Below are 26,704 nucleotides of genomic sequence, written 5' to 3'. Positions count from 1 at the left end.
CGATAGTGGCGTTATCGATCTGTATTTGGGGCCGTTGCGCTCTCCGCCGGCACAGATCTGACCGGCGGGTCGCGATCTTTGACACCGAAACCGAGACTAATTGCTTCTCGTTTCTGGGTTAATCGTATAAATGTTTACGCGAGGCCCGCGGTAAACCGAAACGAGTGCCGTTTCCGGCGTGACTCGCGGCCGCGTCTCCGACGCTCCGGATTTGCGGAATCAGCTGGTTCAACGGATTACGGAGAAACCGTAACGTCAGCCACGTTAGTTTGTAACGCGAGCAATACACGATAGATTAAAAACAGATAATATCCGCGGTCGTCTCCGGTGTTCGAACAAAGGAGAAACGTGCTGCTGGGAAGATCTTGCGAAACGTTGCTGCGAAAAAGTTGACGGGAAGAACGGCGATTTGTTTGAAATTCGTTCTTTTTATTGCGTTAAGGGTTACATGTTTTCGGCGTGATTCATTCGTATAGACTTCCTCGGTGTTCGTAGATCAAGGAGTCGCTGCCAGACAGGATCGTGGAGGATCGACGGGGTTGGGCGAGCGTTCAATCACTTGCTCTGTAGCTGTTTCGCAGTGTTCACGAAATCGAACACCGACCATTCCTTTCGGCTTTTCATGAAGTCGATTACGCAACCTAAGATCGAGACGCAGTCACCGTCGCTGTCCTTGTAGAAGCCGAAGCTGCACTTGCAGCCCGGTCTGCACAACTGCAACGAAACAACGGCTGCATGGTAAAACGTTGAGCGACGAGAGTAGCTCGCAGATGGGAGAACGTTTCGAGCGTGCTACTTTTCTAATTCGAAGTCAAACGAAACGATTCTAATTATAATCAAGTCACGGGTACACGAGATTACCAGAGTATTATGTAAATGTCTTCTGGGAAGTTCGTTTAGACCAGGGGTGGCTAAAGCGTCGACTTCCTGGTCGCCCGCCTGTCTGATGTTATCTGTGTTTATCTTAAATTTAATCTTATTTTTGGCTTCAAATTACGAATTTTCTTATGATCAGTTGACACATACGACGTTGGTAGACCGCCGTCTATAATTTTAAAGAACGGGTCGCTCGTAGTGATCGAAAGTTTGGCCTTCTCTGGCTTAGACGAACGTAAAATTAATTAGAGAAAAGTATCGGAAAGAATTAATTTTTGCTCTTTATTTTTCCTTACCGGTCCATTACACTTTCCAGGTATAAGGCGTTCACAACTCGGCGAACACGAGACGCAATCCGTGGGTTCCTCGTGTTTACGACATTCGATCGAACCCTCTGAAAAGCAATAATTTAATCCGATGTTAATTTTGTCGACGTTAATTCCCTTGGAGTTTAATGAGCTTACCGGTAGAATTCGATGGATCTGCTGGGGCAGTTAGAACCTCATCTGGCATCTCTGAAAATTCGACATTTTCGATATTCTGTTATCACTCTTAGGCACACTTGTGCATTTTTAGCATGCACTTTGTTAGACACAAAAGATGATAATACGTCCCTAATAAATAAATCCTAATAAATAATCCCTGGCAAAAAGTATTCGGTCGCCTTTTAAAACGAAATAACTTCTTTAAAACTGGACTGACGAAAATGTTGAAAAACGAGAGTTTCATTTATATTTCTTATTACCATTCCAAGCAATAGCAAAATTAAAACAAAGTATTTCAGTATTCACTGCACAGTGAATTGGATCCCTTGAATAAAAATCAAGTCACGTAGTCGAGCTTTGAAAATGTTATTACCTTTTGGAAGGTGTTCCAATCATTTTTGCCAGGTTTAGCGAATACACGTATGGCAAATCAGTGTGTGCCGAGAGCTATTTTTAACCTGCTAAGTGACCATGTGATTCTTAAAACCGTGAACACGCCACAATGTAATCGCGTGTAAATATTAACACAACCAACTTGAGATTATTTAATACTTTGAAACAAATCTATGATTCACGGGATAGGATTCATCGGAGTCACTTTTGGAACGTCATTTCGAGGCTTATTGAGTGCGGATTTCCGCTAGATAAAATGTCAAGATTATTATAGTCAGTTTAAGTATGAATGGGGGGGAGGAGCTCGATCGTGCAAACCGAGACGCATGATCACACTTACGCGTCAAACAAAGAAACAGCACGACGAATGCGATCGCGACGAATCGATTCATCTTGGCGAAATACCGCGCGAACAAAGTGTTATGGGACACTAATGAAGCATTCTCGCCACAGCTTTTTATACCGAACAATTTTCGATTGTTTAAGGCGACCCTAACTCACTGCCAACAAGCGTAATCATTGTTTAAATCGACCGATCCCTATGCAAATGTTTGCTCTTTTATTCGCTCGAGTCTTCCATTCGATAAAAGCTCGATGGAACGCGTTCTCATCGACGTTGATAACTTTTCTAGAAAAAAAATCTCATTCTCCCCGCGCGCGCCTCTTCCGAAATATCGATAATTGGAATCTGGCGATTTAATTCGCCTTAAAATAAGCAACGAATTCTCATATTTGTGAGTCACCGATGTTATCGGGCTCGTGGCTGATAAAGACAACGCCAGGCCAGCGTCTACTTTCGCTTTATGACTAAGGCCGAGTAAATGCAAATTTGTCGAGCCACTAACGGAAACTTTGTCTCTCGCGGTGTATCAGCGATCGTAAACCACGATCTCCGATTCGATAAAACCTCAAAGCCGTTCCAATTTACCACCGCAATCTCTCCCTACGATCGCGATACGCGATCCTCGTGAATTTTCTTAATTTATCAAAACAGAGAGACGTTGTTAGCAGAATGAAATTCAAATGCATTATGGTTCGGCGATTATTTGTTCACGTGACGAAACGTCGTGAGTTGGATGCGAGTCGAAGCAGACCCAATTTTCCGATTTCAGGTCTCACGGACCCACAGAGTTCGTTATTTCTTTCTAATGAATTGACCGGCACTTTTTCGCTGGTTTTCATTGTTAACGTAAAAGTGCTTTCACGTTTAATTGCAATCCACCGAATCCGCTCCTAAAATAACATCTCTTCTAATTAAAAAGTGAGTTACAGTAATGTCTCCCTTACTGACACACAGATTGTCCACTAAAATGGATAATTTGGGAAGAGGAGATACGATTATTCGAGCCTCGCGGCACGTTTTTATAATTGTGGGCAATTTATAAATATAAAAATAAACCGCAAGGCTCGAATAATCGTATCTCCTCTTCCCAATTCTCCTCTTCCATTTTTGTGCGCAATCTGGCCGTCAATTGGAGAGACATTATTGTACTATGCGCTACTATGCGCTACTATGATTTTAACCCTTTGTACTCGAAACCATTTCAACTGTAAATCTAAAATAATTTTTCCGACTTATAGTATTTCCATTTTGCAGGACAAAGTGCATTTTATGAATGCGAAATTGAGTCTCGCGATTCGTACAACAGTTACACTTTTAATAATGTTTAAAATTTAAACTTCGATGAGATATAAAAATGACCTTAGAACGTGATATAACAATTTCAGTGGTGCCTCGAGGTCACCACTCGAGTGCAAAGGGTTAAACGACTCGTATAAGGAAACCTAGTTGTGTCCAAAATCATTTCTGGCAATTATACCATACAATAATTTCTCGCAATTATACCATATAATAATAAACAACGCTTTACAGTATTCTATCGAAGTTACAAAATTACTGTCACAATGTCACCGTTATCAACGTTAATCTCACGTTTAACAGCAACGCTATTTCCGTACCAACGTACGTTATTTTGTGCACCACATTATCGTAGTACCAAAATACAGTAAATTCTCCCTAATTGACGCTCAGCTTGGAAAGAAAAATGGACAACTCGGGAAAAGGAGGTACGACTATTCGAGTTCTGCACCTCGTTTTTATAATTGTTGATATATTATACTACTAAATATACCACTATATTATTTAAAATAAATATCGTTCCGTACCGTATTTTCTATGAAAATCACGATCTACAGTAAATTCTCTCTAATTGACGCGCAGATTGTACCATAATTTTTCCCTAATTCGCACTGAGATCGCGCACAAAAATGGACAATTTGGGAAGAGGAGATACGATTAATATAATTTTTAATTCTTGTTTTTATACTTACCGATTGCGATCAACTATAAAAACGAGCCGCAAGACTCGATCAATCGTATCTCCTCTTCCCAAATTGTCCACTTTTGTGTACAATCTGAGCGTCAATTAGGGAGACATTACTGTAATTACCGTTGGGAAGGGAACACGCAGAAAAGAATTGCGTAACACCGTAATCTGAGGGATCGACCGATATACAACGAGGACGTAAGCTCGCGCGTAACGCACAGCAAGCAGAATCATTTTTTCCCCGTCAGATAATCTGCATGTGTGCAGCTGACTCGAGTTTGCGCTGTACCAACAATTGCGGCACCAATCTAAACAATGTTTGTCTCCGGCTGTAATTCATGCTCGCACGATGAATCACACCGGTCTGGCTTCGTTTTTTTTTTTTTTTTCGTGTTCCAAGAAAAATACGAAGCAACAACGCGGACGCCTCGAAATCGCGGGGAAACACACTCTTCTGACTCGATCCGCGCGCGTCCACCGCGCGCCGGAAACGAAGCTGATCTGCGAAAGATAATTCCGGGGCCCTGGGCATTGTCGACGGTAGCAGTAATCGGGACGATCATGTTGCGTGCCGGCGCAAACACGATACAGCGGAAAAGTCGCCGGTCGCAGCGTTTTCCTTTCGGAGTTTCCCCGACGCGGCGTATTTCTGCGGGTATCGACCGGTCAATCGGCGGACATTGTGCGGAGCCGGCAATTAGCGACCTTCCAGCAGTTCCAGCTCTCGTACGCGTGAAAAGGTTCCGAGCGGATTTCGCCCCATTGAGCCCGCCGGACTGGACGCCGAGAGCGGATCGGTCCGGATCAGCGGATCGATCGATCCAGCTCCGAATCCGCGTTTGCTTTTACCCTTAAATGCCTTTTCACGGCCGACGGAGGCAGAGACAACGAGCGCCGCACCCTTTCTCACTCTCTCTCTCTCTCTCTTTTCTTCTCTCTCTTTCTCTCCTCTTTTCGCTTTTTATTTAGCGAAACCGGGAGTCGGGAATCGAATATCCGACAGTCAAAATGCTATTTATTATTGAGCACTCAGGACCCGGGCTCTCCCCTATCCGCCCCTGCTCTCTCATCCTTCGGCCCTGTAATTCGCCTCGACGGCGAGCGAGTGCTTTAAAGGCCGCTTTCGCCGGGTGCTTCTTTCCAATCGCTCGCGATCCCTCAGACGATAAATAATACCTCTGAGTCTATTTTGCCGGTCGCTCCGTTCTAGACCAGAAAAACCCAGCGGATTTTCCTCCGGCGTGAAACTTTTTTCACGGTTCGCGTAATATGCGACCATTTTCGAAATGATCTAACGAATCCTGCGTCGCGAAATGTTTAACGAATAAATGCAGCTTTTGGAACACAGCTTTCGCGTTACTTTAATCTGGTTTTTGCGCGTTGAATTCAGTACTGTATGATTTTTAAACATTTTTTGCGAAAATTTTACTTTATGGAGACGTTATCGTTATTTTCCATTCTCCCTGTTTCTGGCTTCCCGGACCTTTTTTCGAATAAAATTGCACGTTATCGTTCATTGTATGCTCTTCGAGAAAAGTATTAATCGTCCTAAATTGTTCAGGAGTTAGTTTCGGAGTTATTAACTCTCTTTGCACTCGAAGCCACTTTAACTGTAAATCTAAGATAATTTTTCTGACCAACGCTGTCTCCATTTTATATGACAGAGCGCATCTTACGCGTGTGAAATTGAGTCTTGTGACTTATACAACAGTTATACTTTCAATAATTTCTCAAATCTAAATTTTGTTAATGTAAGAATTATTTTGGAATGTGACATAAACATTTTTTAATGGCGCCTCGAAGTCACCACTCGAGCGCAAAGGGTTAATTTCGTTCCTGGATCACAGGATTTCGTAACAGTTGCTCAGTTCCAAAGGATCCAAGGATCCTGTTTCCATCTTCGTATTCATCTTGATCGAGCTTCAGAATCTTGTACAGTCTCTGCAGATTCAATCCGATTGAATCAACACGAGAATCTTAGTTAGTTTTTCGTTCGTTTAATCGAATAATTGATTGCAACGGTCCACGTCGCCAACGAACGACTGCTTTCAATGAAATAATCGGCCTCCTCTCGATCCAGGTTTTCTCGGAACGTTGTTCTACGAATCTCGCGAGCAATCTCGATCCTGAAAAGGTTCCGGCGGTCCAGCTGGTCTTCGACATTGTCTCGGCGAGGCTATTCAATGTTCTAAGTCGCCTGAATGCGACCAGCAGCCACTGACAGCGGAAAACTCGATTGGAAGTCCTCGAGGGAGCCCCATCCGCCACCCTCTCCCTCTCTCGCTCTCTCTCTCTCTTTCTCTCTTTCTCTCTCTCTTCTACCCTTCGCGGCTCTCTACTCCACTTTTCAACCCCTCAGCGACGTCACGTTGCAGGAGCCGTGCTCCTGGCTCCTTTGTGCAGATGAAGGGCCGCGATCTCACCCCCTGGTGGAAACGCACTGACACACTGACCCGATATTAACACGTCCAATCAGCCTCGCTCGACTTACAGCTAAACGTTTCCTGTTTTTGACGAGGGCTGACGCTTCTCGTGTCACGAATTAATTGCGAATTCCAGCGGTGATCCCTTAACCGGCGTCTTCGACGCGCTTGTCCTGGCGAAAAGATGTTCGCATAGTTTTCCTGAAACTGGACTAAACCGCTTGAATTTTTGTCGAATGTTAAAGAGACCAGTTCACTGTACAGTGACTAAAATACTTCCTTTTTTTCTTTTTAATTTTCCTATTACTTGGAACGACAGAAAAGAATAAGAAACTCTCGGTTTTTTAACCTTTTTATGACATTTTCTCGAATAAAATTGCACGTTATCGTTCATCGTATGCTCTTCGAAAAAAGTATTAATCGTTCTACATTGTTCAGGAGTTAGTTTCGGAGTTATTAACCCTTTGCACTCGAAGTCATTTTAACTCTAAATCTAAGATAATTTTTCTGACCTACGCTGCCTCTATTTTATATGAAAGTTATACTTTCAATACTTTTTCAAATCTAAATTTTGTTGATATAAGAATTATTTTGGAATGTGACATAAACATTTTTTAGTGGTGCCTCGGAGTCATCACTCGAGCGCAGAGGGTTAATTTCGTTCCTGGATCACAGGATTTCGTAACAGTTGCTCAGTTCCAAAGGATCCAAGGATCCTGTTTCCATCTTCGTATTCATCTTGATCGAGCTTGAACGCATTTCTTAAACTTTCGTACTTGGTTCAGGAAAAAGTGAGAAAACGAGAGTTTGTATATATGTTGAGGGGAGGGGGGCTTGTAGATTGTGGAATTCGTGGAACGTTTATGGCAGTTCGAGCGTTGAATTTTCCAGGGAACATGATCAAATAAGTTATTAATAGATCTCGTGCGTGAAAAAATCGAATGCAATAAGAAATACTAAGAATAGAGAATCGATAGTTCTTGACTGCTCTCTCTAAAACTATTACAAAACAGCGTTAACATTTCCGTGACGTGAAAACGATACACTGTACGCTGCTTTATCGTTATCGCGTCGGATATTCCCACAGTGTTCGTTACATTCTGGTCGGCACGTGGCAATTTTCCTATCTATCATGTATCGACGGTCGCGAGAGTTGCCCGTGACAGACTTAATCACAGAGAGTTCACAGCTAATCAGCGATTCGTGTCAGCGCCAGGAATTTCCTGCGTGCAAGCGTAGCGCCAGCGAAAGCCCCGTCGAATTATGTGCCGCGATGTTTCCGCGAATCGCGATCCCATCGCAGAATTTGTGGAGCCTCGGTGGTTAACTCCTTTGCCGTATTATCTTCTTCCCAGTTATAATGACTGGTTTCTCGATTATAATAATTTCTTGGAAAAAGAGGAAAATTTTGTATTTACTGTGTGCATACGTTTCCTTGAGTGCTGAAATATTGTACAGAAAAGAACAGAATTTTAACCAACTTGAGGAAATAAAATAACGTTTAGACTTAACAGGTTCTTGCTAGAAATCTCCATTATGAGTTAGATCCGTTAAACTACAATTACGGTACTCGTTAAAGTATAATTATCGCAGCCATGTGTCTCGAAAAGGACGCTCGGAATTGTATCCTTCTCGAGCTAGCCCATTAAATCTAGAGTTTCTAAATAAAACATCGACTGGAATCGCTTTTAACAGGAAACTGATAACTCGGAACAATGGCAATTTGAGAAACCGGCGACACAGTAGCATAAAATACAATGAATAATTATCGGTAACCAACGAGGTGAACACTGCTAATCGCAACGTTAAGGCCGACTACACGCATGCGATTTTTCCACGTGCGATAGCAAATGTTCGCATAAAGAACCGTGATGAGATCGTGTGCAACGTTATATTTGCTGTTTTAAGCAAACGTGCATCGCCTAATTAAATTTATTCGCACCGCAATCGTGGCAACCCGCGATCTGCCGCGCGTTTCAAATAAAAAAACGCACGAATGAAACGAGCCGAACGGTTAACAAAGCGGGTTTACGTTTGCAAATACAAATGCGCGGCGGTGACGTGCGGGAAAAGGGGGAATCACGCGATGGGAAAAACAAAATGCCACGTATATAAGCTGCTCTACTGAGAACTTCTCACGTCAGTTTAGTTCTCACTGTGCACACTGTCAAGATGTTGAAATTGTCGATCGTCTGTTTCGTCGCCATCGCGGTGCTTCTCTCCTGTAAGTACTCCAGGATTTTCCTTGCAAGCGCTAGTAAATTCTCCCGGATTTTCCTTCAGCTTCTAAACAAAAGTGGAGAATTTGGGAACAGAAGATACGATTATTCGAGCCTCCCGGCATATTTTTATACTTGTCGATTGTCAACAATTATTAAAACAAATTGCAAGGCTCGAATAATCGTATCTCGTCTTCCCAGATTGTCCATTTTTGTTTGCAAGCTGAAGGAAAGCTGAAGGAAAATTAGGGAGAATTTGCTCTATTCGGATTTCCAATTTTTCTTGAACTTTCCTTACGCTGTATTTATTTCAAAGTCGATCGATTTGAAGTCTTGCTTTCCGTTGACTTACTATTGAATCATTCTCGCAGTCGTCGAAGCCACTTCCGATAAATTATAGACGAAAGTTAGCAACTGAAAGGGTTTCGATCGAATATAAACGGTACCGTCTACATTTCGGTAAACTTTTCAGCGACCTCGGCGGAGGTACTAAACTGTAATGGACCCAACGAGGAATATGCCTGCGGATCTGCCTGTCAAAGGAGGTGCGACTCCTTGAACGAGCCGTGTATGATCGTGAACATTGTAAGTTCGTTAATTATCATAGTAACATTCGAATCGGAAAACAACTATTTTGCCCCTTTGATTTGCCCGATTTCAGAAGTGCAACGACGCATGCTACTGCAAGGAAGGCTTCGCCAGGAACTGCAGGGACATCTGCATCCCCATAGATTCGTGCAGCCATAAGAAATGCATGTGGCGTAACCCGTACTTCGGCAAGCTCATAGGATAATATTGCGACGAATTCTGCGAGACCTCTGCCCTTCCGCGACAAGAAAATGCTGATAACACCGTGACTGATGCATATATCCGTGCTGCGACTTTTACTGTGCTCGCGCATACCGGGCTTGTATCGGAGAGCACCGATAGAATTGATAGTTCAAGGGGTCAGTTTCGTAACATCTCGTGATTCTGTTAGACTGTAATGCAATAAACGTAGACGTCCCGTTATATTTTTGCAATAACAACAACAATAATAATAATTATTTATTTTCACTGTCTATGCGTTTTATGCTTGTTTTTCTTGGACTCGTTCCCGCGTCGTTTTTCTGTATCCTCATTGATCTGTTACATCTACTATCTGCTCCACTACATCCATAGACACATGCTTAATTTTTTATTCTACACTTCCATAGTGTTCCTATTTCCGAGTTTTCTCTCGTATCTCCTTGCACACGCGCACATACTTACGTTTAGGGTAGTGGAGTTCTGTTTTCGGGCACAATTAACTTTATATTTATCGAATAAGACATATTAAATTTTTTATTCTTTAATTTGATTTATTTTTTGATCAATTAACACCGAAAACAAGCCAAAGGCACAGCAATTGCCCCCCCCCCCCTCACTCCAATAGAGAAATGTATAATATTATGTCTCATTCGAAACAAAAGAATAGAAAAATTCGATGAATATAAAATTACTCGCGCCAGAAAATAAATCAAACGCGCAGCAATTGATTACTCCACTTTACAGCCGAGTGATCATGATCGTGACAAGACATCGAGTCATCTAATTTGTCAGAAATCGGGCGGAAAAATTGATGCTGGACGCCCTCGAGGTCTGTACAGCGATTCAGTGTTGCACAGAACTCTGCAACCTCTTAAGAAACATTTCTAGGGATCATGGGAAAGGGTTGAGCCTAATTGCCAGTGGCCGGTGTCCGGCTGCTGACGAGCCAGACTCCGGCAAGCAAGTCAAACAATTTGACCGGCCTCGAGCTGAAGAGGTGCTCCAATATTTGGATCCGTAATGCAATCCACGGAGAGGTCGAAAGTGCTGAGGCCGGTTTCCGACTCCTCTCTCTCCTCTCCCAGAGACTCGCGAGATTACGCAGGGCCTCTCTCTGTTCCTCACTCTCTCTCTCTCTCTCTCTCTCTCTCTTCTCTCCCAGAGACTCGCGAGATTACGCAGGGCCTCTCTATGTCCCTCTCTCTCTCTCTCTCTCTCTCTCTCTCTCTCTCTCTCTCTCTCTCTCTCCTCTCCCAGAGACTCGCGAGATTACGCAGGGCCTCTCTCTGTCCCTCTCTCTCTCTCTCTCTCTCTCTCTCTCTCTCTTCTCTCCCAGAGACTCGCGAGATTATGCAGGGCCTCTCTCTGTCCCTCTCTCTCTCTCTCTCTCTCTCTCTCTCTCTTCTCTCCCAGAGACTCGCGAGATTATGCAGGGCCTCTCTCTGTCCCTCTCTCTCTCTCTCTCTCTCTCTCTCTCTCCTCTCCCGGAGACTCGCGAGATTACGCAGGGCCTTTCTCTGTCCCTCTCTCTCTCTCTCTCTCTCTCTCTCTTTCTCTCTCTCTCCCCCCTCTCTCTCTCTCTCACTCTCTCTCTGAGAGTCTCGAGACAGACGAAAAAACTTAGTCCGATAAGGCGGTCGTCGTCGATGAAGGTTTATCGCATCGCGACTTCTCTTCTCCATCCGAGCCTCCTCGGTCCGGTCGCTTCGCGGAGGGTCATCTGTGTCCGTCGCTAACGTTTTGCTCTCTTGAATCCGACGGGAGACTGTTTGCACGGTTTTCGTCACGAGTGGATCCGTCTGAGAGGCTATCTTTCCGATTCGGCCGTGCATTCGCACGAAATTTATCGGGCTAATGGTGTTTGCCCGAGGAAGAAAATTAGCTTGCGACCTGTACCGGTGTCTTTGAACCGTTCAAACAGAGCGAAACCGCTCCAAACGGTGTCCTTGGGGCAATTAGGCGAATAGGTCGAGATGCCAGTTCGCTCGATTTTCCTGATTCCGCGACAGTCCGATAGCGAGCTTCGCGAATTAATTCGCCGAGGATCGGCACAGTGCAAGAACGATCCGATCATTTATTTGTTTATTCATTATTATTCCCGGATTGTATCGCGTTAATATATTCAAGAATTACGTAGGCGATATGAAGGAAGACAACAAATTGTATTCGTTAAAAACTCGGTGTCATACGATTTATCTGACACCGATGCTCCAATGTCCAGAGGTCAATCGAAAGCGGGGATCGCGAAAAGCGGAAATTCGAAAGATTCCGTGGACACCTGTAAAACAATAGAAAACAACCGACGCAGAAACAATTATGCGATCGAAGGGAATCGGCGCGCAAAATGTCGGCGTCTCTCGAACGATCCGGCTACAATTACGAATTCCAGTCGCGTGCGTGTTCGCGATTGCACGCGCGGCGTGTCGGAACACACACGGCCGATCGCAGAGGGCCGCGAGCAATCCGCGCCGCGCATCTCGCACACAAACGCGCGGGGACGCACACGTTCGCGAGCAGATCGAACGCAGGCACACACACACACACACACAAACAAACACACACCAGCCAGTTCTCGACTCAAATTTCGCATGCCGTTCGACACGTGCGCCGAAACGCGCTGCGCCGCGCCGCGTCGTCGGTTCCCCTCGCGAACAGAGAGAAGAGCTAGATGGTACCAGGGGGGTGGAAAAGAGAGCCACCTATGCCCGAGGGGTTGCTCGAGCTTCCTACCAGGCATTTGTTTAATTGGGAACCGACATGGCCGCCGGGGCCACCCCTGCGCGAGCCCTGCCGCCCCATCTGCACGACCGCATCGCCCTGGAAATGCGCGGCCGCACGTGCGCCCGCTTTTCCACCCCCTGACCTTGATCTTTTTTCCTCGATTTTTCGCAGCCGCGTACGCGCGACATTCCGCCGACGAGTCTGGCGATCGAGGCCGACGATTTAGTCCGACGATCGACGCCGATGCTCGCGGTCGACGCGCCGCGATTTAGGGGATGATGGATCCTCGATGACGGCTTCATTATTCGGGGTGATCCGACCTCGAGGTTTACCCACCGGGTCCCATCCTCTGTTACGGATGATGGAATCGTTCGTCGCGCTCCTTTTTTGTCAACGTCGCCTGGAAAATTCCACGCGCGAGCACGTCGAAGCGTTTTAATAGAAGCCCCGAACGTCTTTGAAATCTTTCCGGCAATTACCCGCGGCGATAAAAATATCCGCGGCCGCGGATAATCGTTCGACGTCGGTTATATTATCCGATTCGAAAGTATGCGATTAAATGGCCGTGAGTCACTGCGTCTGCCGACGCTTCCTCCATCCATTAAACCGCGCCGAATGTATTCGCCGATTGTCTGCTTTGCAGTTTCGACGCGCCGCGTTACGTAAATGTTATCTCGTTTATTTAATTCCATGCCCGGCAAACGTCTAACGACGAGTCGTCGCGCGCCGCTGCATCGTTAATCGCCGTTAGCGTCCGTCGAGAGTGTTTGCCGGCACAGACCGCGAACAAGTTTACGCGCTGTTTAGCCTTGTTTTTAATTGCTCGCACGGTTTCCAACGTAGCGGCATTCCGACTAGACATTTTCGTACGAAGTTACGCATCGAAAATCGATCATCCGGCTGGAACACAACCGGAAACGAAAATTCCGCAGCAACTCCGCGCTAAAAACCACGCGGTAGACGAGGCGGATTTCAGGCTGCCGCGGAGAACATTTTTTCGGCGATGCCTTGGAAGCCTCGCGAGCATCCCCTATCATCCCCTTTCGCGTTGTCGCGCAAGCTGTTATCGGCAGCGAGCGAGTTCTCGTGGGTGCGACCGCGGAATTTTCGCCCGGCAACATGGCCGCCGCAGCGAACCCCACCCCACGCAAAGTTTCCCTTTCGCCGGAGCGGGGCGGGGGGAAGGGGCGAGAGGGGGCCCGCAGACCATATTCGGGGCGCGTTTTACGCACTGCGTATATCATTATCGCGAGTTCATTTCTGCTCGGTTACCCCATCGACGCGGACTAAACGACGGATCAAAGTGGAACGAGCGCAACTGTAATTCGGTCTTTGCGGGATTTCAGGGAGCCGGCGGAGGGAGGAGAAGAGAGACCAGCTTTGTTCGTGGAACTATAAAGTATACGGGCCGTTTCCGGGGGAGCATATGGCGGGACAAGGCGTGGATCTATGTCATTTAACGCTACTGTTTGGAGGGCCGCGTTCTCTCGAGAAGGTGAAAGACTCTCTCGAGCCGCAGGATCAGGCGAATGACTCGTTGCTGATCCTTTTCTCTTACAATTCCTGATATCGTAAAAATGTTTTCGTTAGAAATGTTTGCACGAAATTCTTCATTGAAGCACACATTGTAATACACATCGTAGACAATTTAAATAAATTCAATCTTGTCATTGTTGTAAGACAATATAGTCACGTTTAAGGCTCGATAGTTCTAAAGTTAATCCTTTGCACTCGAAGCCATTTTAACTGTAAATTTGAAACAATTTTTCTGACTTATAGTATCTCCATTTTATATGACGAAGTGCATTTTATGCATACGAAATTTGTGTCCCGCGGTGACTCGTACAACAGTTACGCTTTTAACAATTTTTTAAATCTGAATTTTGTTGGTATAAAAATTATCTTCCAACATGATATAACAATTTCAGTGGTGCCTCGGAGTGCAAAGGGTTAATACAGTGGAACCATCAAACCAGTCAAAACGAGTCTCTGAGATCTTCTCTTACGACTCCTGATATTGTAAAAATGTTTCTATTAGAAATTCAAGCTTCGATAGTTCTAGCGTTAATACACCAGAATCATCAGACCAGTCAAAATGAATGTCTGAGATTTTTGTTACGATTCCTGATATTGTAAAAATGTTTTTATACAATATAATCACACTTAAGGCTCGGTAGTTCTAGCGTTAATGTTAACATGCTGTGACCATCAAACCAGTCAAAATGAATCTCGGAGATTTTCTTCTACCATTTTTAATATTGTACAAACGTTTCTATTAGAAATTCTTAGACAAAGGACTTTATCCAGACGTACGTTGCAATAGAAATCAGACGAAGTTGAACGCAGAATCTACCACCACCGGTCAGACCACCGAATTCACGTTATTATTACGAAACGTGGCGTTTCGATCGAGTATTGAACTAGAAAGATAGATTCAATGGTCGATTAGGATGCACAGGTCACCGAAAAATTCAGCAGACAGCTTCTAAGAACGCTGACATTTCGGCGGGGTGACGCAAGCTCCAGTGGAATTCCTCAGGAATCCTTGCTTACACTGGCAGCCGATCACACAGTTCTAAACCGGCAACGAAGAAATCAGGATTAATCGTTTGAGCTGTGCCGAAAGAAAGATTCAAACATGCATCGATCGTCGTACTAACTTTAGTGCAGGTCTGCGGATGGGGTTTGAGCAAAGGGAGCGGACAAGCTGTTCCGCAGGATACGAACTTCTCGTTCGCGCCTCACTTCACGTGTTGCTGCTCCGTCGAACCTTGAAGAAATTACACATATTGAAGGTTCAGAATTCTCGGGACGCTCTCATCAGAGAGTAAAACTCTCGACAGTTGTTCCATAGGCTGTCCCAAAATTATGCTACTTCCGAGAAACGATAGTTTCCACGGGTCACTTGAAACAACTTTTTCCTTAGCGAAAATGCAATCCGCGGCTTCGTTTACGAGTTATTAGCGAAAAACACTGACCAATGAGAAGCGAGCTCGGTTGGCGCGTGGCGGCCGAGCCAACGAGCCGAGCACGCCTCTGATTGGTCACTGTTTTCCGTTAATAACTCGTAAACGAAGCCGCGGATTGCATTTTCACTAAGGTAAAAGTTGTTTGAAATCACCTCAGGAACCCTCCATTTCCGGTTTGCGAGACACTTTTGGGACACTCTATACAGCAAATGTCGAGAGTATTACTCTTAGATGGACACCTGCTTTAACACCGAGCTCGGTCGGAATCCTCTGAACGTGGAAACGTCCCTCGAACACCGCATCAAGAAGTCAACTCGATCTCTCTTACTTACTAGTGGAGGACACTGCCAGAACGGCGAGTAGAACGAAAACGAACCGAAGACGGAACATCGTTGCACTGTTTCCTAGACACCGACTGATCGACAATAAAGCACGCGGAAACCAGCTGCCTTTTATATGCATTGCGCGGTTGCGTCAGTCTACCATTACTGTATCGATCGTAAGAAGGACATCATCGGGCCAGTACATATTTGCGTTAATCAATGGCATCGATCGGACGCGCACGATACATAGTAATCGGGATCATATTTCCTCGCAGTTTCCCCCGTTTCGTGAGACTATTCTCGGACTTAATAAGAGCATTCATTATTCGATAGAATTTCAAAAGCCGTACCGATCCGCCGCCTCGATCTTTTCCTACGATCGCGCGGCACGAGACTCGCAATTATCTTGATTAGAATAGAACGTGAATAAAACGAATGTGAAATGCCAGCGATTATTTATTCGCATGTCGAGAAGTTACACTTTGGTGGGTGGTCCAAGCAGAAAGTGATATTCGTGGATCGAATGTCGTTGATGGACCGGTCGTCGACGAATTAGGCAGACCTAATCTTCTGGGCAAACTCGGCCACAACCTCCGGCGGCGTTTCTCAGGAATCCTGGCTTACACTGGCACCCGGCTACGCATTCCTAAACAGATAGCAAAGAAATTAGGATTTAATCGAGAGAAAGATGCTCGTTTGTTTTCAATATTCTACTAACCAAGGTGCAGATAGGGTGAACATCATAGCAAGAGGGTGGACAAGCTGGTCCGCAGGTAGTGTACACTTCGTTCGGGCCGCATTTCGGCGCTGACGAGACTTGAAGAACTTAAACAAATTGTCAAAATTAATCAAATTCATCGAGCTCGCTAAGAGAACACTCAAATTCTTATTAGTCTTTTACTTACTAGCAGAGTTCATCGTCAGAACGACGACGAGAAGTATGAAGACGAAGTCAAAGCGGGGCATTTTAGCGGTGTTTTCTGCACAGCTTATGGTTCTATACTAAAGCTCACGAAGACCAGTTTAAGTATTATATAGCACCATTACGTCGGTGTAACGTTATATGCATCGCAAGGAGGTCATCAGCATTTTCGTTAACTATTATCATCGAACAGCGTAATTGCATAGCAGAATTCGTTGTTTCCGTTGTCCTTTGTGTTCAGTAAATCTATTATCGGTGATAATATGCACATTCGTATCTGCATACAATGGTCCGAGTTTGAAACGCGATAACCTCTTCAAAACTGCTCGTGATCTAGTAGACCAGTCCCTCGATCGTTTAAAAAGAATTCAAGTCATTCGCGATTAGAAATCGGAATGACTTGTGTTAACAGAAATACATTATTGAAATGCATTGAAGTACAACGTTTACTTATTCGCATGTCGAGACGTTACATTTCGGAGGAGCGTCCAGTCGGAAAGAGAGGATCTCGGAGGATCAATCTGGATCGACGGATCATCGACAAATTAAATTGCAAGGTGACGCGATCTCCAATGGAGTTCCTCGCGTAATTCGCATTGCACTCGCAGCTGAGTATACAGAACTAGACCGAAATCGAAGAAATCAGGATTGATCGACTGCACTGTGCCGAGAGAAAGATGCTCACTTACTCCGAACACTGTTGTGTGTAAGTGCAATTATTCTGATTGGGATTACAGCAAGTGGGTTCGCAAGCTGTTTCGCAAACATTTAACCACGCGTTCGGGCCGCAGCTTGGCTCTGTTAAGCATCGGAGCAGGTTAAACAAATTGAAGGTGAGACACACTGACCGAGCTGACGAAGAACACTCGCAGCAATATCGACGTCGCTCGAGCCCATCGCTGATCGAGACGTCGATCGAGAGTCGACTTAAACTCTCATCTTTATCAGAGTCGTTCACTTACTAGCAGAGATCATTGCCAGAACGACGAGAAGTGCGAAGACGAAACGAAAGCGGAAGATCGCAGCCCTGTTTTCTGGCCAGCTTACGGCGGACACTAAAACTCGCGAAAACTAGTTTACTCGTTATGTATAGCGACCTACGTTGGTCTAACGTTATATGTATGCGTAGATCGCAAGAAGGCCATCAGTCAACATTTTCGTATTGACCAATAACATCGACCAGCGTAATACATTGGAAAATTATTTATTCTCGTGTCTAGTTAAACTATCATCGGAGATAGTGGGATTACACGTTTTAAAATGCAATCTCAACCTTTTTATCTGAGCCTGTAACAAAAATTTTAAAACTGGCTATCGAAATCGGTTGACGTTGTTGCGTTCTGCAACAAATTAAAGATTGCAGAAATCGTAGTTTTCTCACAATTTTTGATATTTTTGACTAAAAGCTGTATAAATGATCGGCAGTTTTTTCAATCCTTCAACGCCTGTAGCTGGACTCTTAATATTCGTTACAGGCTCAGATAAAAAGAAATGAAAAACGAAAGTTTTATTTATTTTGACATTCCAAGTAATAGCAAAATTTTAAAAAGACGTTTCAGTTATTTTTTAGTAGACTAGTATAAAAGAAATCGCATGAAAGAAATTCAAATCGTTTAATTCAATTTTAAGAAAAAGTTATTGCATTTTAAAAGATGTACACTTTTGCGAACTCCACGAACACTATTATATAATAAATATATAATTGTATATATTATATAAATACAATTGTAACATATTATTAAATTATTATATTATTATATTATTAAATTGTAATATATATAGTAATATATTATATCTAATAAAATAAAAAAATATAATCCAATACGATCATTAATGCATTAATGATAGTAAAATTAAATTAATACAATGAAATTAAAACACATTAAAATTATTTATTTATATTTATTCACATGTCGCGGTATTACACTTTGAAGGAGAGATCGTGCAGAGAGCTCGAAGAATCACTATGGCTGGACAGATCATCGACAAGTTAGGTAGACAGCAGACAATAACTCTAACACTCTTGCGAGGTGACACAAGATCCAGCAGAATTCCTCAGATATCCCGCCTCACACTGGCAACCGATCACACAGTTCTAAACCGGCAACGAAGAAATAAGGATTAATCGTTTGAGCTGTGCCGAAAGAAAGATTCTGACATGCTTCGATCGTCGTACTAACTTTAGTGCAGGTCTGCGGATGGGGTTTGCTGCAAGGGAGCGGACAAGCTGTTCCGCAGGATACGAACTTCTCGTTCGCGCCTCACTTCTCGTGTTGCTGCTCCGTCGAACCTTGAAGAAATTACACATATTGAAGGTTCAGAATTCTCGGGATGCTCTCATCAGAGAGTAAAACTCTCGACAGTTGTTCCACAGGCTGTCCCAAAATTATGCTACTTCCGAGAAACGATAGTTTCCACGGGTCACTTGAAACAACTTTTTCCTTAGCGAAAATGCAATCCGCAGCTTCGTTTACGAGTTATTAACGAAGCCGCGGATTGCATTTTCGCTAAGGTAAAAGTTGTTTGAAATCACCTCAGGAACCCTCCATTTCCGGTTTGCGAGACACTTTTGGGACACTCTATACAGCAAATGTCGAGAGTATTACTCTTAGATGGACACCTGCTTTAACACTGAGCTCGGTCGGAATCCTCTGAACGTGGAAACGTCCCTCGAACACCGCATCAAGAAGTCAACTCGATCTCTCTTACTTACTAGTGGAGGACACTGCCAGAACGGCGAGTAGAACGAAAACGAACCGAAGACGGAACATCGTTGCACTGTTTCCTAGACACCGTCTGATCGACAATAAAGCACGCGGAAACCAGCTGCCTTTTATATGCATTGCGCGGTTGCGTCAGTCTACCATTACTGTATCGATCGTAAGAAGGACATCATCGGGCCAGTACATATTTGCGTTAATCAATGGCATCGATCGGACGCGCACGATACATAGTAATCGGGATCATATTTCCTCGCAGTTTCCCCCGTTTCGTGAGACTATTCTCGGACTTAATAAGAGCATTCATTACTCGATAGAATTTCAAAAGCCGTACCGATCCGACGCCTCGATCTTTTCCTACGATCGCGCGGCACGAGACTCGCAATTATCTTGATTAGAATAGAACGAGAATAAAACGAATGTGAAATGCCAGCGATTATTTATTCGCATGTCGAGACGTTACACTTTGGCGCGTGGTCCAAGCAGAAAGTGACATTCGTGGATCGAATGTCGGTGAATTAGGCAGACCTAATCTATTGGGCAAACTCGGACACAAGCTCCGGCGGCGCTTCTCCGGAATCCTCGCTTACACTGGCAGCCGGCTACGCATTCCTAAACAGATAGCAAAGAAATTAGGATTTAATCGAGAGAAAGATGCTCGTTTGCTTTCAATATTCTACTAACCACCAGGCAGATAGGGCGATGCTCATTGCAAGAGGGTGGGCAAGCTGGTCCGCAGGTAGTGTAGAATTCATTCGGGCCGCATTTCGGAGCTGACGAGACTTGAAGTACTTAAACAAATTGTCAAAATTAATCAAATTCATCGAGCTCGCTAAGAGAACACTCAAATTCTTATTAGTCTTTTACTTACTAGCAGAGTTCATCGTCAGAACGACCACAAGAAGTATGAAGACGAAGTCAAAGCGGGGCATTTTAGCGGTGTTTTCTGCACAGCTTATGGTTCTATACTAAAGCTCACGAAGACCAGTTTAAGTATTATATAGCACCATTACGTCGGTCTAACGTTATATGCATCGCAAGGAGGTCATCAGCATTTTCGTTAACTATTATCATCGAACAGCGTAATTGCATAGCAGAATTCGTTGTTTCCGTTGTCCTTTGTGTTCAGTAAATCTATTATCGGTGATAATATGCACATTCGTATCTGCATACAATGGTCCGAGTTTGAAACGCGATAACCTCTTCAAAACTGCTCGTGATTTAGTAGACGAGTTCCTCGATCGTTTAAAAAGAATTCAAGTCATTCGCGATTAGAAATCGGAATGACTTGTGTTAACAGAAATGCATTATTGAAATGCATTGAAGTACAACGTTTACTTTTTCGCATGTCGAGACGTTACATTTCGGAGGAGCGTCCAGTCGGAAAGAGAGGATCTCGGAGGATCAATCTGGATCGACGGATCATCGACAAATTAAATTGCAAGGTGACGCGATCTCCAATGGAGTTCCTCGCGTAATTCGCATTGCACTCGCAGCTGAGTATACAGAACTAGACCGAAATCGAAGAAATCAGGATTGGATCAAATCAGGATCACTGTGCCGAGAGAAAGATGCTCACTTACTCCGAACACTGTTGTGTGTGAGTGCAATTATTCTGATTGGGATTACAGCAAGTGGGTTCGCAAGCTGTTTCGCAAACATTTAACCACGCGTTCGGGCCGCAGCTTGGCTCTGTTAAGCATCGGAGCAGGTTAAACAAATTGAAGGTGAGACACACTGACCGAGCTGACGAAGAACACTCGCAGCAATATCGACGTCGCTCGAGCCCATCGCTGATCGAGACGTCGATCGAGAGTCGACTTAAACTCTCATCTTTATCAGAGTCGTTCACTTACTAGCAGAGATCATTGCCAGAACGACGAGAAGTACGAAGACGAAACGAAAGCGGAACATCCCAGCCCTGTTTTCTGCACAGCTTACGGCGGACACTAAAACTCGCGAAAACTAGTTACTCGTTATGTATAGCGCCCTACGTTGGTCTAACGTTATATGTATGCGTAGATTGTAAGAAGGCCATCAGTCAGCATTTTCGTATTGACCAATAACATCGACCAGCGTAATGCATTGTAAAATTATTTATTCTCGTGTCTAGTTAAACTATCATCGGAGATAGTGGTTTTACACGTTTTAAAATGCAATCTCAACCTTTTTATCTGAGCCTGTAACAAAAATTTAAAAACTGGCAATCGAAATCGGTTGACGTTGTTGCGGTCTGCAACAAAAATTAAAGAGATTGCTGAAATCGTAGTTTTCTCACAATTTTTGATACTTTTGACTAAAAGCTGTATAAATGATCGGCAGTTTTTTAAATCCTTCAACGCCTGTAGCTGGACTCTTAATCGATCTATTTGCTAAATATTCGTTACAGGCTCAGACAAAAAGAAATGAAAAACGAAAGTTTTATTTATTTTGACATTCCAAGTAATAGCAAAATTTAAAAAAGGCGTTTCAGTTATTTTGTAGTAGACTAGTACAAAAGAAATCGTATAAAAGAAATTCAAATCGTTTAGTCCAATTTTTAAAAAAAAGTAATTTCATTTTAAAAGATGTACAATTTTGCGAACTCCACGAACACTATTATATAATAAATATATAATTGTATATATTATATAAATACAATTGTAACATATTATTAAATTATTATATTATTATATTATTAAATTGTAATATATAGTAATATATTATATCTAATAAAATAAAAAAATATAATCCAATACGATCATTAGTGCATTAGTGATAGTAAAATTAAATTAATACAATGAAATTAAAACACATTAAAATTATTTATTTATATTTATTCACATGTCGCGGTATTACACTTTGAAGGAGAGATCGTGCAGAGAGCTCGAAGAATCACTATGGCTGGACAGATCATCGACAAGTTAGGTAGACAGCAGACAATAACTCTAACACTCTTGCGAGGTGACACAAGATCCAGCAGAATTCCTCAGATATCCCGCCTCACACTGGCAACCGATCACACAGTTCTAAACCGGCAACGAAGAAATAAGGATTAATCGTTTGAGCTGTGCCGAAAGAAAGCTTCTGACATGCTTCGATCGTCGTACTAACTTTAGTGCAGGTCTGCGGATGGGGTTTGCTGCAAGGGAGCGGACAAGCTGTTCCGCAGGATACGAACTTCTCGTTCGCGCCTCACTTCTCGTGTTGCTGCTCCGTCGAACCTTGAAGAAATTACACATATTGAAGGTTCAGAATTCTCGGGACGCTCTCATCAGAGAGTAAAACTCTCGACAGTTGTTCCACAGGCTCTCCCAAAATTATGCTACTTCCGAGAAACGATAGTTTCCACGGGTCACTTGAAACAACTTTTTCCTTAGCGAAAATGCAATCCGCGGCTTCGTTTACGAGTTATTAGCGAAAAACACTGACCAATGAGAGGCGAGCTCGGTTGGCGTGTGGCGGCCGAGCCAACGAGCCGAGCACGCCTCTGATTGGTCACTGTTTTCCGTTAATAACTCGTAAACGAAGCCGCGGATTGCATTTTCGCTAAGGTAAAAGTTGTTTGAAATCACCTCAGGAACCCTCCATTTCCGGTTTGCGAGACACTTTTGGGACACTCTATACAGCAAATGTCGAGAGTATTACTCTTAGATGGACACCTGCTTTAACACTGAGCTCGGTCGGAATCCTCTGAACGTGGAAACGTCCCTCGAACACCGCATCAAGAAGTCAACTCGATCTCTCTTACTTACTAGTGGAGGACACTGCCAGAACGGCGAGTAGAACGAAAACGAACCGAAGACGGAACATCGTTGCACTGTTTCCTAGACACCGTCTGATCGACAATAAAGCACGCGGAAACCAGCTGCCTTTTATGTGCATTGCGCGGTTGCGTCAGTCTACCATTACTGTATCGATCGTAAGAAGGACATCATCGGGCCAGTACATATTTGCGTTAATCAATGGCATCGATCGGACGCGCACGATACATAGTAATCGGGATCATATTTCCTCGCAGTTTCCCCCGTTTCGTGAGACTATTCTCGGACTTAATAAGAGCATTCATTACTCGATAGAATTTCAAAAGCCGTACCGATCCGACGCCTCGATCTTTTCCTACGATCGCGCGGCACGAGACTCGCAATTATCTTGATTAGAATAGAACGAGAATAAAACGAATGTGAAATGCCAGCGATTATTTATTCGCATGTCGAGACGTTACACTTTGGCGCGTGGTCCAAGCAGAAAGTGACATTCGTGGATCGAATGTCGGTGAATTAGGCAGACCTAATCTATTGGGCAAACATGGACACAAGCTCCGTCGGCGCTTCTCCGGAATCCTCGCTTACACTGGCAGCCGGCTACGCATTCCTAAACAGATAGCAAAGAAATTAGGATTTAATCGAGAGAAAGATGCTCGTTTACTTTCAATATTCTACTAACCACCAGGCAGATAGGGCGATGCTCATTGCAAGAGGGTGGGCAAGGTGGTCCGCAGGTAGTGTAGAATTCATTCGGGCCGCATTTCGGAGCTGACGAGACTTGAAGTACTTAAACAAATTGTCAAAATTAATCAAATTCATCGAGCTCGCTAAGAGAACACTCACAAATTCTTATTAGTCTTTTACTTACTAGCAGAGTTCATCGTCAGAACGACCACAAGAAGTATGAAGACGAAGTCAAAGCGGGGCATTTTAGCGGTGTTTTCTGCACAGCTTATGGTTCTATACTAAAGCTCACGAAGACCAGTTTAAGTATTATATAGCACCATTACGTCGGTCTAACGTTATATGCATCGCAAGGAGGTCATCAGCATTTTCGTTAACTATTATCATCGAACAGCGTAATTGCATAGCAGAATTCGTTGTTTCCGTTGTCCTTTGTGTTCAGTAAATCTATTATCGGTGATAATATGCACATTCGTATCTGCATACAATGGTCCGAGTTTGAAACGCGATAACCTCTTCAAAACTGCTCGTGATTTAGTAGACCAGTCCCTCGATCGTTTAAAAAGAATTCAAGTCATTCGCGATTAGAAATCGGAATGACTTGTGTTAACAGAAATGCATTATTGAAATGCATTGAAGTACAACGTTTACTTATTCGCATGTCGAGACGTTACATTTCGGAGGAGCGTCCAGTCGGAAAGAGAGGATCTCGGAGGATCAATCTGGATCGACGGATCATCGATAAATTAAATTGCAAGGTGACGCGATCTCCAATGGAGTTCCTCGCGTAATTCGCATTGCACTCGCAGCTGAGTATACAGAACTAGACCGAAATCGAAGAAATCAGGATTGATCGACTGCACTGTGCCGAGAGAAAGATGCTCACTTACTCCGAACACTGTTGTGTGTGAGTGCAATTATTCTGATTGGGATTACAGCAAGTGGGTTCGCAAGCTGTTTCGCAAACATTTAACCACGCGTTCGGGCCGCAGCTTGGCTCTGTTAAGCATCGGAGCAGGTTAAACAAATTGAAGGTGAGACACACTGACCGAGCTGACGAAGAACACTCGCAGCAATATCGACGTCGCTCGAGCCCATCGCTGATCGAGACGTCGATCGAGAGTCGACTTAAACTCTCATCTTTATCAGAGTCGTTCACTTACTAGCAGAGATCATTGCCAGAACGACGAGAAGTGCGAAGACGAAACGAAAGCGGAAGATCGCAGCCCTGTTTTCTGGCCAGCTTACGGCGGACACTAAAACTCGCGAAAACTAGTTTACTCGTTATGTATAGCGACCTACGTTGGTCTAACGTTATATGTATGCGTAGATCGCAAGAAGGCCATCAGTCAACATTTTCGTATTGACCAATAACATCGACCAGCGTAATGCATTGGAAAATTATTTATTCTCGTGTCTAGTTAAACTATCATCGAAGATAGTGGTTTTACACGTTTTAAAATGCAATCTCAACCTTTTTATCTGAGCCTGTAACAAAAATTTAAAAACTGGCTATCGAAATCGGTTGACATTGTTGCGTTCTGCAACAAATTAAAGATTGCAGAAATCGTAGTTTTCTCACAATTTTTGATATTTTTGACTAAAAGCTGTATAAATGATCGGCAGTTTTTTCAATCCTTCAACGCCTGTAGCTGGACTCTTAATATTCGTTACAGGCTCAGATAAAAAGTAATGAAAAACGAAAGTTTTATTTATTTTGACATTCCAAGTAATAGCAAAATTTTAAAAAGACGTTTCAGTTATTTGTTAGTAGACTAGTATAAAAGAAATCGCATGAAAGAAATTCAAATCGTTTAATTCAATTTTTAGAAAAAGTTATTGCATTTTAAAAGATGTACACTTTTGCGAACTCCACGAACACTATTATATAATAAATATATAATTGTATATATGATATAAATACAATTGTAACATATTATTAAATTATTATATTATTATATTATTAAATTGTAATATATAGTAATATATTATATCTAATAAAATAAAAAAATATAATCCAATACTATCATTAATGCATTAATGATCGTATTGGAGTATTAATACAATCGAATTAAAACGCATTAAAATTATTTATTTTTATTTATTCACATGTCGCGGTATTACACTTTGAAGGAGAGATCGTGCAGAGAGCTCGATGAATCACTATGGCTGGACAGATCATCGACAAGTTAGGTAGGCAGCTGACAATAATTCTAACACTCTTGCGAGGTGACACAAGCTCCAGCAGAATTCCTCAGATATCCCGCCTTACACTGGCAGCCGATTACGCAGTTCTGAAACGACAACAAAGAAATCAGAATCGATCGTCTCGACTGTGTCAAAAGAATGATGCTGCTCGCTTTGAACATCGTACTAACTTTAGTGCAGGAACGCGGCTCGGGTTTACCGCAGGTGGGTGGACAAGCTATTCCGCAGGAAGTGAACTCTTCGTTCTCGTCGCACTGCTCTTCTATTGAACCTTGAAGAAAGTTACATATATTGATGACAGGATACACTGAGCTCACTAAGGACACTCGCAGCGATACTGATATGCCTCGAATCCTCGATCGAATCAAGGTTAAATTATTATCTTAACTGACGGAGTGCAGGAAATTCTCTCCAATTGAGCCGTTTATTTTGAAAGTGGCATAAGTCACTTTTTTTTTCTTTTTTTAAATGGAAAGATACCGTTCAATTGTAATTAGTGTTACCATTAACTCGATTTTTTTGAAAAAGTGACTTATGCCACTTTCAAAATAAACGGCTCAATTGTCGCTCAACATGTAAGCAGAAATGGACAATTTGGGAAGAGGAGACACGATTATTCGTGCTTCGCGGCACGTTTTTACAGTCGCCGATTGTCAAAAACTATAAAAAGGGAGGAGGCTCTTGTTCCCAAATTGCCCATTTCTGTTCTCATGTCGAGCGACAATTGGAGAGAATTTACTGTGTTTCACTTACCAGCAGCGAACACCGCCAGAACGGCGAGAAGAAGGAAGCCGAAATGAAGACGGAACATTGTAGCACTGTTTTCTGGACAGCTTATGGTTCGATGCTAAAGCTCGTGGAAACTAGTTGTCTATTATGCGGCGACGTCGCGCCGGTCT

At 43.4% G+C, this 26,704-nt stretch overlaps 5 protein-coding genes and 2 long non-coding RNA genes across 9 annotated transcripts; 2 read left to right on the top strand and 5 right to left on the bottom strand.

Moving 5' to 3' along the window:
- Nucleotides 1-408: 408 nt before the first annotated feature.
- LOC117228528 (venom peptide CtAPI) lies at nt 409-17,541 on the bottom strand. Of its 2 annotated transcripts, none has more exons than XM_076526657.1 (4): nt 17,410-17,541; nt 1,341-1,391; nt 1,173-1,270; nt 409-714 (listed from the first exon to the last, which is right to left on the bottom strand). In XM_076526657.1, the coding sequence occupies exons 1-4, from the start codon at nt 17,420-17,422 to the stop codon at nt 556-558; spliced, it is 321 nt and encodes a 106-aa protein (XP_076382772.1). In that variant the 5' UTR covers nt 17,423-17,541; the 3' UTR covers nt 409-555. The 2 variants fall into 2 exon arrangements, with proteins under 2 accessions (XP_076382772.1, XP_033340214.1); XM_033484323.2 differs by lacking the exon at nt 17,410-17,541 and adding an exon at nt 2,095-2,210.
- On the top strand, nt 8,569-9,784 carry LOC117228519 (venom metalloprotease inhibitor). The gene is made up of 3 exons (XM_033484312.2): nt 8,569-8,728; nt 9,196-9,308; nt 9,385-9,784. The coding sequence occupies exons 1-3, from the start codon at nt 8,677-8,679 to the stop codon at nt 9,514-9,516; spliced, it is 297 nt and encodes a 98-aa protein (XP_033340203.2). The 5' UTR covers nt 8,569-8,676; the 3' UTR covers nt 9,517-9,784.
- On the bottom strand, nt 13,827-15,434 carry LOC143260631 (uncharacterized). Its single transcript, XR_013034904.1, has 2 exons — nt 14,894-15,434; nt 13,827-14,808 (listed from the first exon to the last, which is right to left on the bottom strand). It is a non-coding gene; the product is annotated as an uncharacterized LOC143260631 (long non-coding RNA).
- On the bottom strand, nt 15,964-20,673 carry LOC143260630 (chymotrypsin inhibitor-like). 2 transcript variants are annotated; one of them, XM_076526660.1, is made up of 3 exons: nt 20,039-20,673; nt 16,244-16,350; nt 15,964-16,171 (listed from the first exon to the last, which is right to left on the bottom strand). In XM_076526660.1, exons 1-3 carry the CDS (start codon nt 20,097-20,099, stop codon nt 16,088-16,090), a joined length of 252 nt encoding a protein of 83 aa, XP_076382775.1. In that variant the 5' UTR covers nt 20,100-20,673; the 3' UTR covers nt 15,964-16,087. The 2 variants fall into 2 exon arrangements, with proteins under 2 accessions (XP_076382775.1, XP_076382773.1); XM_076526658.1 differs by lacking the exon at nt 20,039-20,673 and adding an exon at nt 16,431-17,415.
- Nucleotides 18,330-24,241, bottom strand: LOC117228506 (chymotrypsin inhibitor). Its single transcript, XM_076526661.1, has 6 exons — nt 23,782-24,241; nt 23,593-23,699; nt 22,261-23,520; nt 21,024-22,175; nt 18,628-18,737; nt 18,330-18,542 (listed from the first exon to the last, which is right to left on the bottom strand). The coding sequence occupies exons 1-3, from the start codon at nt 23,840-23,842 to the stop codon at nt 23,437-23,439; spliced, it is 252 nt and encodes an 83-aa protein (XP_076382776.1). The 5' UTR covers nt 23,843-24,241; the 3' UTR covers nt 18,330-18,542; nt 18,628-18,737; nt 21,024-22,175; nt 22,261-23,436.
- Nucleotides 24,238-25,691, top strand: LOC143260632 (uncharacterized). Its single transcript, XR_013034905.1, has 2 exons — nt 24,238-24,504; nt 24,616-25,691. It is a non-coding gene; the product is annotated as an uncharacterized LOC143260632 (long non-coding RNA).
- On the bottom strand, nt 25,679-26,704 carry LOC117229146 (chymotrypsin inhibitor-like). The gene is made up of 3 exons (XM_033485379.2): nt 26,559-26,704; nt 25,976-26,076; nt 25,679-25,891 (listed from the first exon to the last, which is right to left on the bottom strand). The coding sequence occupies exons 1-3, from the start codon at nt 26,614-26,616 to the stop codon at nt 25,811-25,813; spliced, it is 240 nt and encodes a 79-aa protein (XP_033341270.2). The 5' UTR covers nt 26,617-26,704; the 3' UTR covers nt 25,679-25,810.

The sequence above is a fragment of the Megalopta genalis genome, chromosome 15 (assembly GCF_051020955.1).
Source record: "Megalopta genalis isolate 19385.01 chromosome 15, iyMegGena1_principal, whole genome shotgun sequence".
In the NCBI taxonomy this organism is placed as follows: domain Eukaryota; kingdom Metazoa; phylum Arthropoda; class Insecta; order Hymenoptera; family Halictidae; genus Megalopta; species Megalopta genalis.
Note: the sequence above shows the minus strand (reverse complement) of the source record. Positions and strands in the feature narration are given on the sequence as shown.